The sequence below is a fragment of the Panthera tigris genome, chromosome D4 (genome assembly GCF_018350195.1).
Source record: "Panthera tigris isolate Pti1 chromosome D4, P.tigris_Pti1_mat1.1, whole genome shotgun sequence".
Classification (NCBI taxonomy): Eukaryota; Metazoa; Chordata; class Mammalia; order Carnivora; family Felidae; genus Panthera; species Panthera tigris.
This window is the reverse complement of record NC_056672.1, coordinates 90,683,423-90,698,711: the sequence shown is the minus strand read 5'-3', so window position 1 is coordinate 90,698,711 and position 15,289 is coordinate 90,683,423. Positions and strand designations below refer to the sequence as shown.

General features: G+C 62.1%; 1 protein-coding gene across 5 annotated transcripts in view; it reads left to right on the top strand.

Annotated features, from left to right (window-relative positions):
* The window catches only part of BRD3 (bromodomain containing 3), a 64,545-nt gene extending 50,196 nt beyond the window's left edge, over positions 1-14,349 (top strand). For all 5 annotated transcript variants that reach the window (XM_042965206.1, XM_042965205.1, XM_042965208.1 and 2 more), the window contains exons 6-12: positions 527-898; positions 3,851-3,979; positions 5,954-6,145; positions 7,297-7,532; positions 10,894-11,186; positions 12,300-12,425; positions 14,124-14,349. In XM_042965206.1, the coding sequence (XP_042821140.1) occupies positions 527-898; positions 3,851-3,979; positions 5,954-6,145; positions 7,297-7,532; positions 10,894-11,186; positions 12,300-12,425; positions 14,124-14,239 (1,464 nt within the window). In that variant the 3' untranslated portion in view covers positions 14,240-14,349. The remainder of the gene's footprint in view (positions 1-526; positions 899-3,850; positions 3,980-5,953; positions 6,146-7,296; positions 7,533-10,893; positions 11,187-12,299; positions 12,426-14,123) is intronic.
* Positions 14,350-15,289: the final 940 nt, after the last annotated feature.

The window sequence follows — 15,289 nt, the reverse complement described above, 5'->3', positions numbered from 1 at the left end:
GAGCCCCAGCTTTGAGGCCCCGATCTGGGGCTTTCCCACTGGCCTTTAAGAGCCGGGAATCCCGTTCATCTCTGCTGTCCCTTAGCCCGAGTCCCGCTTGGGGACGATCCCGGTCCTGGGGTCATCCTGGTCATGCTGGCCTCTGGAGCCAGCACGGCCCCCGAGGTCAGACAGATGCAGCTGAGTCGCACGTGACACCTCACGCTGCTGGGGTGTGACCAGAGCCTCGGAGGCCGGGGGGGGGCAAACGGACAGGGCCCTCGGAGGGGCGGCTCGGGGGGACGGTTTCTGAGTCCAGCCTCACCACTACCAGCTGTGTGACCTTGGGCCTGAAACGTGGCCCCTCTGAGCCTCGGCGTCCCGTGTGCCGCGGGGGTGGGGGGCAGCGGGAGGACGGGTGTGGCTGTGCATGCGCGTGCGCGCGGTCGCTTTGCTCGGTGCCTGGCCGATAGCGCCCTGGGAGCGCGGCCGCAGCCACCCGCGTCCTCGTGCCCGGGGCTCACCGGTCGCGTCGTCGCTGTCGCAGAAAAAGGGGGTGAAGCGGAAAGCAGACACCACGACGCCCACGACGTCGGCCATCACCGCGAGCCGGAGCGAGTCGCCCCCGCCGCCGTCAGACCCCAAGCAGGCCAAGGTGGTGGCGCGGCGAGAGAGCGGGGGCCGCCCCATCAAGCCGCCCAAGAAGGACCTGGAGGACGGCGAGGTGCCCCAGCACGCGGGCAAGAAGGGCAAGCTGTCGGAGCACTTGCGGCACTGTGACAGCATCCTCAAGGAGATGCTGTCCAAGAAGCACGCGGCCTACGCCTGGCCCTTCTACAAGCCGGTGGACGCCGAGGCCCTGGAGCTGCACGACTACCACGACATCATCAAGCACCCGATGGACCTCAGCACCGTCAAGGTAGGCGGACGCGGGGCCCGCTCAGGGCGGGGCTGGCGCCTTGACCGCTGGCCGCAGGGGGCCCGCGGGCCCGGGGGCGGGGGGCGGGGGGAGGCGCGTTCTGCCCGCTGAGCCTGCAGCTTCGGGGTCCTCGTCCCGCTTGCACCCGGGTCTGCGCGCTCCTTCTCGCGTCCCGTGCCGGCCCGTCTGCGGTTTCCGTGACCTCAGCAAGGGGGCCCTTTCGGGCGACCCACGCCCTCACTGGCCAGACCGGGGCCTCGGAGTGGGGCAGGTGGCAGAGCTGAGACCGAGAGCCCGGGTGTCCCCCCCCCCCCCCCCGTTCCCGTGCCAGGGCCTCCGCCCGGGGCTTTCTCGGGTGTTGCGCCAGGCCAGGCCGGTGTTACAAGCGGAGACCGGGGAGAGAAAGTGCCCGGGGGGCGGCCGCAGCCGAAGGGCAGCAGACCCAGGGCTGGGATGAGCTCCCAGCGGTCTTCCCTGAGCACACACAGGTGGGGTTCCTGACCCCCTGTCCCAATCGGGCTCGGGCCCCAGCACACCTGCCCCCCTCCCCCCGTCTCCGGCCTCAGAGAGCGCTCCGAGCCGGCCCGGTGCTGGTTCCCGAGGTTCCGAGGAACGCCCCTGGCAGTGGGGGACTGTAGGCCACCTCCTCTGCAAGCTGCCCGTGTGGCCCCAAGAGCCACCCCACAAAGGGGAGTGGTGGCGCCTTTGCACGGATGGGGTCTGGCCCCGGAACGGCTGGTCTCCGTCGTTCTGCCTGGTTTCCCAGTGTTGCCGGACTCGGGCAGGGTCTCCTTACTGGAGCCTCCTCCCCCGGGCGCGTGTGTTTCAGGCAGGACAGACCTGGCTGTCCGCCACCCCCCCCCCCCCCCCCCCACCTCGGTGGTGGCGCTTGGTGAAGCATTCGAGTGACCAAGCCTCTTCCTCAGATACCTTAGGTCCTGCCCCCACTGGGAGCCTGGTAACCTTAGCTTTGGACGGTTCGTGACCAGCACGAGTCAGTACAAATGCAGGACGAACGCAAAGGTGCCAGCAAGGCAGAGGCCGGTGGAGAGCAGATCCCAGCTCTGTGGCTGCCTCCCTTCCCGGGGAAGATCGCTAACCGTGCTTCAGATTCGTGCTTGGCTGAGGCCGGCTCTTGTCTAGCCAGTCTTGACCGTGGGGCGGCGGGAACACGCGCTCCCAGGTGCAGTTCTCGGAGGCCGAGCGCTCGCCTCATGGAGGCTCCCTCCCTCCGTAGGGTCTGTGGGGTCCTGGCTCCAGGCTGACGGCAGGTGGCTGCCCCCTCAGTCCCAGACAGGGCCGTCTGCCCGTCTCGTTCTCCCCATGCAGTGACCTGGCTGGCACTTGGGTCGGCGGGTACTGGGGCTGGGCCTTTTCGTCTGCACGTGCCCTTGCTGTTTAGGGACCGGGAAGCTGAGGCTGGACGGGTGGGTGCGTTGTGGGCGGAGCCAGGCCCGGAATCCAGGCCTTTGACTCTTCGAGCCGTCAGAGCTCCTGTCACCCAGATCAGGGCGTTGTTGACAACAGGGACGCTCGTGCCCTTGTTAATCCCCAGAGCCTTGGGGGGCACGTGAGGCCCGACGCGAGCAGCCACACGTCCAGGCCACACGGCCAGGGAGAGGCTGAGTGGGAAGCGCTGAGGCTGTGGGGAGGGGGCCGCGTCTTGCGGGGACCTGGGCGGTTTGCTCTGGCGCTCCCCTTGAGAAACACCCATCATCCGGGAGCCCCCGAGGAGCCCCAGCCAGCGGCCGACTCCCCTTGGGCCCCCAGTGCACTTAGGTTTAGCCTGTCTTTGCCTCAGCCCCGCCCAGGCGGCCAGCGGTCAAGTTAGCACCAGAGCCTGAAAATCGTACAGAAGTCAAGAGGGTCTCGGGTGCCCGTTTGTGCCCGGTAGCCGGGCCTCCCGCGGTAGGGAGGCTGTGCCGAGGGCTGGAGCCATGCAGCCTGGGTGCTGTCCGCAGCTCTGCAGCTGGTGGGAGACGGGGCATGTATCCAGGGCGCTAGAGAGGCCGAGGGTCCTGGAGTCAGGCTGCACTCAGCCCACCAGAGTCCGGGATTCTGTTCGTCTAGGCTCAAGTGAGACAGGTGGTTGGGGTCTAACCTGCAGGGTCGCGCTGCAGCGGCGCTCAGCGCCCCAGGAAGAGGGGCAACCCTCGCCGACAGGAGGTCGCTGGCTGATGATTTCTGCTTGGGCCCGGGAGAGCCAGGGAGCTCGCTCCCTCACCGAGTCTCCCCTCCATCCGCCCTGACTGGCAGCTTGTGCCCGTCCGTGGTGGTGCCTCTGTGCTCGGCATACAGCCTGCCTGCGTCTCGCCCCTGCCAGCCCCACCTTGTTCCACTGGGTCGGCCAGGACTGTCCGGTGCTGCTTGTGGGGGGGCGTCTGGGTCCTCAGAGAGGTGAAGTGAACGTCTCAGTCCATGACCTGAGGAGACCCCCCCCCCCCCCACCGACCAGTGTTGGCAGTGACTTTTACCGGAAGCCCCTCGTCCCCCCTGAAGCTCCCCCCGTGAGGGATTTCATTGTGTATAATGTCACACAATGTGTGGAAACCAGGGCAAGGAGAGCTTACATGGCGGCTGCAGGAGCCAGGATGCCTCCTTTCCTTCCACCCAGGGCAGCGGCCTCTCTGGGGTGTTGTTCCGGGGGGTCCCAGAGCCCCCTCCCAAGCCCTCGAGTCCTGCTTCCTCCCCCTCTCCCTCCCCCTCTCCCTCCCCCTCTCTCTCCCCCTCTCCCTCCCCCTCTCCCTCCCCCTCTCCCTCCCCCTCTCCCTCCCCCTCTCCCTCCCCCTCTCTCTCCCTCTCTCTCTCTCCCTCTCTCTCTCTCCCTCTCTCTCTCTCACTCTATTTATTGGGCTTGCTGCTGGCAGTGGTCCATGCAGGCGGGGCCTGGCGGGGAGTGGGGTTGCTGGGTGGGGGCGGCGCCCGTCACACCCTGTCGCTCGTGTCTTACAGAAGAAGATGGACAGCCGCGAGTACCCAGACGCGCAGGGTTTCGCAGCTGACATCCGGTTAATGTTCTCCAATTGCTACAAATACAACCCCCCGGACCACGAGGTGGTGGCCATGGCCAGGAAGCTCCAGGTAACCTGAGGCGCTCCCGGGCAGAGGGGCCTTCTGGGCACAGGCGGGACCCAGCCCAGGGTGGGCACTCGGGAAGGACATGGGCATCGCAGGGGACATCTGGCCAGGAATGCCGCGGGACACGTTTCTCCCCGGGGGCGGACAGGCCAGCCGCGGGCACACGCCCTCCGGGACGGGCGTGCGCTCCAGCTGGGCCGGGGAGGATGAGGGGGTGTCCATTCTCCTGCAGCTCTCCTGCTCTCGGCTCCGTGCCTGGGGGTGTGGGGGGGGCCTCGCCGCGAGGCTGCCGGAGGTTGTATGCGATGGCTGTTGGCGTGGCCTTTTCTGACGCCGAAAGCGGTTTGTGGGACGAGGTGTGGGAACCGTAGGGAAGGCGAGCCTGACCTTTGGTGCGGGGACTGTGTACCTGTGCTCTCACACCTCGCACACACAGACGTGTGTGTGTGTGCACGTGCATGCGTGGGATTTTTGGCCAAAGTCTGGGTGCTGCGCACACATTTCTGCGGGGGCCGGTACGCTCCCTTGGTGATGGGCGCTGTTGCTGTTATAGTTAATAGCAGCGGAATTTTAAATGTCGTGTGATTGGAACAGTGTTTTGGAGGGAAGAGTAAAAATCGTGGACCTGTACTCTCTCTCTTCCAGCATTCCGTGTCTCCAGGACGCAGTATGTTTGTCGCGTGAGATGTTCCTAGTTTTTTGCTTAGAACGCTTTTTTTTGTTTGTCTTGCTCAGAACCCTTGACCACCCGAGACTCAGGGAGGGATGGGGGAGAAGCGGAGAAGCTGTCTTTGTGCCGCTGGGTCCTCCTGTGGGGGGGCCGTGCTGATGCCCCGGGGGGGGGGGCACGCCCTCCGTGGACCGGCTCCCGCTGGGGAGGAGGGCGGAGTGGCCTTGGTGGTCCCAGGATGCCCGGAGAAAGCCCGCGGGATCTGCGGTTTCGTACCGAGACCACGCCCGCTGTGCCTCGGAGCAGAGTTCCCCTCCGTTTGCTCTGTGATGCTTCGGAACCCGGTGCAGCCTAATAAGGGAGCCAGGCGGCCCTGGTGGCAGGTCGGGTGTGCAAGCGGAGGCCGGAGGCCCCGCTTCTGTCCTGCAAAAGGTGGTTCTCGGCAGCACAGCCACAGAGGCCGAGAGCCTTGGTTAGCGATGGCCGTTTTGCGCGTGCGCTGCCACAGTGGTGCGGGGGCAGCTCTGGGGTCTGCGCCCCTCCGGGCCACGTGCCAGGGCCCGGCCAGACCCTGGCTCTGCGCCTCTGTGTCTTTGGGGCGGTCTTCACCCCAGGAGGAGAGTCTGGGTCCAGAACCCAGAGCGGGTGCTTCTGGAGCCGGATGGCTCGTCACTGGGGTGGCATCTCATGTGAGTCATCTGGTGTGGATGCAGCCGGATGACTCTGCAGAGGGAGAGCCCCCACGTGGCTGCGCGCCCCCATCTGAAATGAACCTGGGTGGCCGGGAGGTGCTCCTGAGGGCCCGGGTCCTGCTCTGTGGGGGGCTTTTCGAAAGCCAACTTTGACAGGACGACTTTTTTTGGGCCTGGGTCGGAATGAGATGCGATGCTGCGGTAAAAACCCCAAGGTGACCCCAAGGGGGAAAGTAAACCAGCCCCCAGGCCCAACAGCTGGGGGGCCCACAGAGGCCACAGGTCAGACGAAGGCAGGCACTCGGGCTGCTTTGCAGGGGGGGCAGCCTCGGAGAGCCTCAGACCCAGAGGCTAAAGGGAGGCACCGGTCTCCAGAAGGTTTGCGTGCTTGAGAAAGGGGGCTTTCGGACCAGTTCCTAGAAGGCTGTGTCCGTGGCTGGGGCCCCGTGGCGCCTGTCCCTGGACCTGCGCCCGGGGCCTGGGGTGGGGGGGCCTTCCAAGCAGCCGTGGGTGTATCTCCGAGGGCATCTCAGGGGCCCTCGGGTGTGGGTCCCCCGCCCCGAGGGGCCGCCTCGTGGGCGTCCAGGACCTCAGGCGGCCCCCGCTCTCCCACAGGACGTGTTTGAGATGCGGTTCGCCAAGATGCCGGACGAGCCCGCGGAGGCGCCGGCGCTGCCCGCCCCCGCGGCCCCCGTGCTGAGCAAGGGCGCCGAGAGCAGCCGCAGCAGCGAGGAGAGCTCCTCGGACTCGGGCAGCTCGGACTCGGAGGAGGAGAGGGCCACCAGGCTGGCGGAGCTGCAGGAGCAGGTGTGGGCGGTCGTCTGCTCCGGGGGCCCCTCGGCCGCGCCCGCGGGTCGGCGTCGCGCCCGCCCGGCTTGCGGTGGCCGTTCCGGGGGTCCCGGCGGACCCCGGGTGCCTCGCCCGCCGCGGGAGCGTCTGAGGGGGGCCGGCTCCCCGGCCGCTGCGGGGGTGAGGCGGCCCGAGAGCCGAGTGCAGGTGCCCCCGCGGTCACCACGGTGGGGCTGGCGTTGGACTTAGGCTTGAGCCTCGTTAGAGGCGGCGCCACAGGGAAGGTGGCCCTGGGTGCAGCCACCGGGCAGCCTGGGATCCGCGAGGATCCGTTTCCTCCCCTGTGAGGTGCAGCCTACGGTGGCCCCTCGTGGCCCATGTTGGGGGGGGGGGGTGTCCCTGAAACGACATGGTAGCTGCTGGCGCTGGGTCGGTCTGTGCTTCTGCCGCGTGGCCTCCCTGTGGCTTCTGAAGGAAGCTGTGGAAAAGCTCCTTCGTGCAGACAATAGACCTCTACCTAACAGGCCTCTATGTAGACTTGCCTTCGTCTGGAAGATACCTGGTGAGAAGAACGTCAGCTACCATTTAAGGTTTTTTTTTTTTTTTTTTTTTTTTTTTTTTTTTTTTTTTTAATGTTTATTTGTTTTTGAAAAAGAGAGAGAGAGAGAGCGCAAGTGAGCAGGGGAGGGGCACAGAATCAGAAGCAGGCTCCAGGCTCCGAGCTGTCAGCACAGAGCCCGACGCAGGGCTCGAACTCGTGAACCGTGAGATCATGACCCGAGTCAAAGTCGGAGGCTTAACCGACTGAGCCCCCCCCAGGCACCCTTGGCTGCGATTTATCAGGTTGTTACTATGCACCTGTCCTGGTCTGCACGTGTCACCAGGCTCACCTGCTGGCCTCCTGGCCACCCGTGAGCCGTGTTTCCGGTGAGGACGGCAAGGCGGCTCTTCTCCAGCCGTCACGGGGCAGTGAGGGCAGAGTGGAGCTCGATGCCACCTGCTCTGGGACCTGCCTGCCTTTCCACAGCAGGGTGTGGCCCCGGTGGCCCTGGCTCACCTCCCCGCAAGGTTGAGGTAGCTCCAAGGGCACCCCAAAGCCCCCGCCACCACCTGTGGCCCCCTTGGGCCGGCCCCAGGGCAGCCTTGCTCAGCCACCTGCTATCTTCCAGCTGAAGGCCGTGCACGAGCAGCTGGCCGCCCTGTCGCAGGCCCCAGTGAATAAGCCAAAGAGGAAGAAGGAGAAGAAGGAGAAGGAGAAGAAGAAGAAGGACAAGGACAAGGACAAGGAGAGGCACAAGGCGAAGTCCGAGGACGACAAGAAGGCCAAGGTGGCCCCACCTGCCAAGCAGGCCCAACCGAAGAAGCCTCCCGCCAAGAAGGCCAGCAGCACGGCCGCGGCCAGCAGGTGGGCTGTAGTGCCTTCGGACCCCCTCGAGCCCAGTGCCCCACGTCCTAGGTGCTTGTGTGGTGGGCCAGGTGCTGGATCTGGGCCTTTGAGCCTTGGGGGCAAGTCCCGGTGATGCGGAGACTGGGCTCTCGTCATCCAGCGGGATGGGGGCTGGGTGGTCCTGTCTCTCCCGCCTTTTGGGGAGACTAGGGGGACAGATGAGGCCCTTGCTGCGAAGACTGGGCTCTGGGGGGCCTTGCTCAGCAGTCCGTGCAGCTAGCCTCTCGATCTCGGGCACCATCTGGCACAGACCTTGGCATCTCCAGGCTTTGGGGATGTTTTCCTGATTTGATGTGGGGGCACCGCACCTTGGCGGAGGTTCGGCTGTCTGGTCTGCCTACCTTCTGTCCTCACTCTTGCCACACCAGCCACTGCCCTGAGGAGTGCCTGCCCCTCCCCGGACAAGGGGGACAGTGGGGGACGGGGGGAAGGCATGCCTCTCCCGCAAGGTAGAAGGAAGGCTTCCCAGAGGAGGGGTGACCGCTGTGCAAGGGCAAGCTCGGCAGCGGTCGGGTCAGGGTTCCAAGGGTCGGGAACAGTGGGGACAAAGCCATGGAGCCCAGCAGAAGCGTTCTAGAAACTAGTGGGAATCAGGACGAGGTCGGCTCCACTGAGGAACAGAGACTGGGTCGGGAAGAGGAGTGGCTGAGGTGGGCCAGTAATGGGAGAAAGGACGCCCTGGGAGGTTTTGTGGTTCTGCAGGCAAGAGAGGTCCGGTGGCTGTGGAGGTGGGAGGCCAAAGGGACAGGCCGTGGTGCCCGGAAGCCGGAGGACAGAGGCATGTGGACTCTGGCAGCTGGGTTGACGGCAGCATTGTCCAGAGGTGGTGGTGGGAATACTCGGGTTTTGCCCTGCCTCCCTCAGATTTTCTCGTACTCTCTGTCTGGATTTGGTGTCAGTATAACAGTGGCCTCAAAAACGAGTTGGGAGGTGCTCTCTCTTATTTTCTGAGTAGATGTGTAGAGTTGGTGTTCATTCTTAAATATTAAGTAGAACTCCCCAGCAAAAACATCCAGGCCTGGAGTTTTCGTTGTTAGGTTTTTAACAGTGAACCCAGTTATTTTTGTAGCTAGGGGACTGGTCATCTTATCAGTTTCTTCCTGGGTGAGTTTTGGGGATCTGTGCCTTTTGGGCACATTGCTCCTTTCCCTGAATTGTGGAATTTATGGGCATTGGTTTCTTTGCTGTGTGCCTTTGTTATCCTTGTAACATCTGTGGGGTCTGTAGTGATGTGTCCTTTCTTTTATTCCTGGTGGTGGTAATTTGTGTCTTTTTTCTCAGTGAATCTGGAGATTGATTGGTTTTATTGGCCATAGAAACAACTAGCTTTTACGTCATTGGTTTTTGTCTGCTTTCGCTTCCTTTTGTTTATGGTCTTATTTTTATTACTTCCTTTGCTTGCTTTGCACTTAACTTGCTCTCTTGAATTAGGAACTTAGGTTTATTGATTTGAGATCTTTTGTAATGTAAGCATTTAGTAATAACTATTAATTTCTATCTAAACACTATTTCAGGGGCGCCTGGGTGGCGCAGTCGGTTAAGCGTCCGACTTCAGCCAGGTCACGATCTCGCGGTCCGTGAGTTTGAGCCCCGCGTCAGGCTCTGGGCTGATGGCTCGGAGCCTGGAGCCTGTTTCCGATTCTGTGTCTCCCTCTCTCTCTGCCCCTCCCCCGTTCATGCTCTGTCTCTCTCTGTCCCAAAAATAAATAAAAAACGTTGAAAAAAAAAAAATTAAACACTATTTCAGCTGTACCCTATAAATTTGATATATGATTTTATTTGGTTCAAAATATCTTCTGATTTCCCTTCAGACTTCCTCTTTGACCACAGGATATTAAGACGTGTTAATTTCCAAGTAACTAGAGATTCTTCTGGACGTTTTTCTGTTACTAGTTTCTGGTTTAATTCCATTAGGGTCTGAGAACATACATTGTGTGATCTCAGTACTTTTGAATTTCAGATTTATTTTATGGCCAAGATTTGGCGATGCTCCACGTGGACTTGCATATGTGTTCTCCCACTGTTGGGTCTAGTGTTGCCTAAATGTCAGGGGGGAAAAAAAAGACAAAAACGTGTCAGTTGGGTTAATTTGGTTGATGGTGGTGTTGGTCTTCTGTCTTCTTGCTGATTTGTTGTATTAATTAACGTGAGGGAGAGAATCGTTGGGTCCCCAGCCGTAATCGTGGATGTGTCTGCCTCCTTTGGTTCTACCGGTTTTGCTTCGTATATTTTGGGGCTTGGATTTTAGACACACGCACACTGAGGACGGTGATGTCTTCTCGGTCAGTTGATTCTTTTACCACGTGCTGTTCCTTCCTGACGATATTCCTTTTTCTGAAGTCTCCTCTGTCTGATGCTAATACACCCACTGCAGCTCAGCTTTCTTTTGGTTAGCCTTTGAGTCCCCCATTTCTTTACTCCTAACCTAGTTCCGTCACTGTATTTAAAATGGGGCTTTGCGGACCGCATGTAAGTCGGGTCTTGTTTCTTATCCAGCCCGACTTTGTTTTTCTTTTAGTTGGTGTCTTTAGACCGTTTATGTTTAATGTAGTGATTGTTACAGTTGCATTTTGGTCTGCCATTCCGTGTCTTCTGTCATCCCTCTGGTTTTTACTCCTCTGTCTCCGTTCCTGTCTCCTTTTGGATTATGTCAATATGGAGGTCAGTTTTTGACCTGCCGAATTTGAGATGAATTTGAGACGCCTGTGGGGTGTTGAAGGGAGCTGACCACTGTAGTCCTGTCCTGGCTCAGGCGTGGAGCACCTTCTGCTGGAACAGGGTGTTCTGTATCCCTGCAGGTACACATGCAGCCCTCAGCCCACCTGGCTTCTCTGCCTGGGGCACCACTTTGGGCTTGCCCCTTGGTAAAAGAGCCCGGTCCTGGAGAGGAAGAAGGCCAGACAGAATGTGGGCAAGGGGCTGGGGCTTCAGGGGGGCTGGAGGGACAGGGGCTGGAGGCTCCACGGGGTGGGGGGGGGGTAGGGACATGGGGCAGGGCCTCCATGGGGGCTGGGGGAACAGGGGTAGGGGCTTCACAGGGGACGGGGCAGGCGCTCCATGAGGCTGGGGGGGGACAAGGGGCAGAGGGGATGAGGCTGGGGCTTCATGGGGGTGGGGGGACGGGGGTTGGGGGGCAGGAGACAGGAGGATGGGGCAGGGGCTCCCCGGGGGCTGGGGCGACGGGGCAGGGGCTCCACGGGGGCTGGGGAGACAGGGCAGGGGCTCCCCGGGGGCTGGGAGGACACAGGCAGGGGCTCCACGTGGTCAGGGGGACGGGACAGGGGCTCTGTGCCACAGTGTTCTTTGCCTCGTCCCTCAGGCAGCCCAAGAAGGGCGGCAAGCAGGCGTCGGCCTCCTACGACTCGGAGGAGGAGGAAGAGGGCTTGCCCATGAGCTACGACGAGAAGCGCCAGCTCAGCCTGGACATCAACCGGCTGCCCGGGGAGAAGCTGGGCCGGGTGGTGCACATCATCCAGTCCCGGGAGCCCTCGCTCAGGGACTCCAACCCTGACGAGATAGAGATTGACTTTGAGACTCTGAAACCCACCACGTTGCGGGAACTAGAGAGATACGTCAAGTCTTGTTTACAGAAAAAGCAAAGGAAGCCATTCTGTAAGTTGTGGGGGGCAGAGCACCCTACTTGCCATCTCTGTTCTCCTCCCCCCTGCCTCCCCCGCTTCCCTCTTCTGTAGGCCCGGTGCGGGGGGGGGGGCGGGAAGCTAGGAAGTGGGGTGGGTCACTCTCCTCCCCCCATTCCCGCCACATGCCCCAAAGACCGGTGCTGATGGCTCAGCCGGGCCCTCCTCCCCCGCCCTTGGGCAGGTGGGCAGCGCGTGCATGCCTCGGCGGTCACAGGGACAGGCAGGACCCCTGGGTCGGTCCTGAGCCTCCTGCATTTGGGTGCCAGCCAAGGCCTTCTCCACAAGCCTCCCTGAGGCTCCGTTTGGAGCAGGGCTGCAGGGACCTCTCGATGGTCCCCGTGCCGGGGCAGACCAGTTTCCTCTTACTGGGAGTTGAGGGTCCAGAGGCCTCCCGGGACGGACGTTGGCACCGGACGGGGACGAGGCACTGCCTGGGGCAGCGGGTGCTGGGGAGTGAGGGAAAGGACAGGCCCGAGGAGGCAGGAGAGCCGGGCAGCGCCCGGCCCCAGGGAACAGCCAGCGTGTGCCTACACCTGCGTGCGGCCCGCTCATCGGGCTTTCTCCCTCACTCGGAGGGGTCGGTTGCTTCCCCCTGGACGGAGTCACGTGACCCCCGCAGTCACGCACTTTGGGCCCTCGGTAAGTTCCCCTTGGACTCCGAGGTGGCGGCACAGGCGTGCGGGGCGGCCGAGCCGAGGGAGAGCTGCGCCCGTGAGGAGAACTGTGAGTTGGAGGGTCAGCGTTCAGGTCTCGACTCTGCCCTCCGCACGGGGGACGGTGTCGCCAAGCGGCACGCGCCCGTCTGTGCGCCGTGTGGAGTGGGGATGGCGTGAGGTCTGCAGAAAAGGCTGTGCCTGTGGCGAGGGAACAGCGCGTGCGGGCCGGGGTCCGTGTCCCGGCAGGGAGCTCGGGTGGCGGCCCTGCGGGGGGGGGGCCAGGCACAGCTCGTGAGCGTCTGGTGGGGGGGGGGGGGCTGGCTGGCACCTGGAGGTCGCCCTGCCGAGGGCCGGGTGCGGCCTTGGCCCCAGGGGTGGCTGCCCGCCCTCTCCCCGCCCCGCCTTCTCAGCTCCGTGCTCTTCTGCAGCCACAAGCGGGAAGAAGCAGGCGGCCAAGTCGAAGGAGGAGTTAGCTCAGGAAAAGAAGAAGGAGTTAGAGAGGCGGCTGCAGGATGTCAGCGGACAGCTGAACAACAAGAAGCCTGCCAAGAAAGGTACCTGTGCGTGGGCCACGCTGCTGCCGAGGCGTGGGGTCCCCCAGCGGCCCCTGCTGCTGCTGGCGGGGGGGGGGGGGGGGGGGGGGGAGGGTCGGCGGTAGGGCAGTGGCCGGCGGACCCAGGCTTCGGTCTGCGGCGCCACCGGCTCAGGGGCAGTGTGTCCTTAGGTGAAGCTCTCGATCTCTTGAACCCCCGAGTCCCTTGCCTGTAAACGGGGGACCCCGGTCCTGCAGGGAGGTTGAGCAGATGGGAGGCATGGGTGGGAGCGCCCCAGGCCAGAACCCCCGGAGAGGACTCTGTGGAAGGGCCTCAGTGTGGTCTTTGGGGGTGGACCCCGTGGCTTGAGAGGGACTGGGGTCCTGGCCCCCGGCAGCGGGCTTTCTTCCCGGCTGCCCCTGGCCAGGCCCTGTGCTTTGTGGACCGCGGAGCCTTATTTTAGGTGAGCAGGTGATTTGACTCGTTGTGTCTTTCCTCTGGAGCCTGTAAGGGCAAATAATTTTCTCCCGGCCCCAGGGATGGTGGCGCCCAGGTGGTGATCAGAGTCGGGGTCCCATCTGCACGATAGTGTGGCGGCTGGGTGCCGCCGCCTTGCCGAGTCCTGCTTGCCCTGCCCGCTCCCTCTGAAGCCTGGGAGGGTCCCCGGGATCGCCCCTGGGAAGGGCAGAGTAGGCGGCACGTGACTGGGGGATATCTGTATACTGCTGACCTCCCCCCACGCCCCGTCAGATCCTCCTAGCAGATCGCACCTGTGTTTTCTAGACTCGAGTATACTTAGCTTTGTTGACCTCTGAGCTAGCTTCACTCCCACTTCTGTCACCAAGTGCGTGGGCTTCTGCTCATACTGACTGCAGTGCCAGCTGTGGGTGGGGTCCAGCCATCCGGTTCGGTCCTGACACTATTTACGTAGGGTTCGCTCAGACCCCAGTGGTGGGGGGTCCGCCCCCAAAGACCGCCCTTCTCTTAGATGCCAGGTGCAAGTCCTGGGCCTGCCTTCCCACCGACCTGTCAGCTGGGGTTCCCGAGACCCTCTGCTCGGATTTGATAATTTGCTAGAGTGGCTCGCAGAACTCAGGAAAGTGCTTTATCTACCGTGTCGTTTATTGTAAAGGGCACAACTCAGGAACAGCCGAAGGGGAGGAGTGGCAGGGGTGAGGGCGTGCAGCTTCCCTCCCCTCGCTGGGCACGCCACCCTCCCCGCCCCTCCGCCCGTCCGCCAACCTGGAAGCTCCGGGGAGCGAGAACATTTCAGCGCTCCGCCTCCCCTGCCCTCCCTTCCCCGGAGTTAGGGGCCGGGGGGTGGAAGTTCCCAGCCCCCTCCACACGGTTTTCCTGGGGACCAGCCGTACCCTGAGTCGCTCACGAGCCTAAACTCGGGTGTGATGTAAAGGGGGCTCCGCGCAGATAACCAAAGACGTCCCCGTCCGGGGATTCCCAGGGTTTGAGCAGCTCTGTGCCCAGAACCCGGCCAGAGGCCGAGCGCGTCTCTTACCGTACCATGATCTCGTTAACGCGGTCATTCTTTTCAACAAACATTCGTTAATGTCGGCCGAGCTCCGGGGTGAAGAAATGGGTGGGTCGAGGCACGGGACGTGGCGGTGTGACGCGGGTGGACGTTCCGGAAGGGCTCGCCCGGCGGGTGTGGGGGTGCGCGGGGGAGCGCGGGGGAGCGCCTCTCACCTGCCGCGTCTCCCTCAGAGAAAGCGGGCTCCGCGCCCTCGGGAGGGCCGTCCCGGCTCAGCAGCAGCAGCTCGTCCGCGTCCGGGAGCAGCAGTTCCAGCGGGTCCAGCTCCGACAGCAGCGACTCGGAATGAGCTCTGGACTCCCAGAACGGCACAAAACCAGCAACGTCGCACACGCCCCGACTCTGCAGTGTTCCCTTCGTTCCCTTCTATGGTTAATATACTACTTTCGTTCCACGGTGTGCGGGCTTTCTTCTTAACTCAGTGTTATGGTAGCTTCCAGTTTTTGCTTTAATAGGTCAGAGACCTTTCTCGTGGGTACGTGAGGCTTTATGAGACGGTGCGACTCTGCATAAAGTCTTTGTAACCGAACTCGGTTGCTTGGAGACGGTAACTTCGAACGCTGACCCGACGGCCGTAGAAAAAACATGCCAGACGCGGCCTGAGGTTTCTCGCGAAACCCCTCTCTTACGCCCCACCTGGTCTCTAGCCCCGGAACGCATTGTTGCAAAGGAAGTTTCTCTGGATGGTACCGTGTGGAAAGCGGTCAGCTTGGCAAACAGGCGCTGTCTTTGTCCTTTGGGCCCCGAGCTCAGCCTCGCGGCTGGGGTCGCCTCTTTCTGGGGGCGCGGAGAACAGCCAGCCTGGCGCGGGCTTCGGGGGCCCCGTCCAGCTCCAGGCAGGGCTTCTGCAGGGGCGGGGAGAGAGGCAGGCGGGCGCGGAGAGGAGGGGTGTCCGGGGCTCCCGGAAGGGAACACGGGGGCTGCGTGTGCAGTTCATAGGTTTCCATACACTGAAACTTTTACCTCAACTTAAGAAAAAAAAAAATAACAAAAAACAAAACAAAAAAAAAGATTAAAAAGACAAAAAATAAATAAAAAAATAAAAGGAGACCTTTTTGTAAGGTTCAGCAGTTTTCTACGAAAGCCCAGCCCGACGTGTGTCCCCAACTCCTTAGCTGCCGCACACCCTGGAACCGTTTCCCCAACTTCATGTATATATGGATACTTTATTTATTAACATCATTGGTCATTTTTTTAAAAAAAAGAAAAGAAAAACAAAACTGCAAAAGAGATGCATTAAAAAAAAAAAAATATCGCAGAAGTGCAGGCCTCGTCAGTGGTTGGCAGGAGAACCCCGGACTCCGGCCTGCAGGTGCTCGTGCCCCACCGCCCGCGCCGG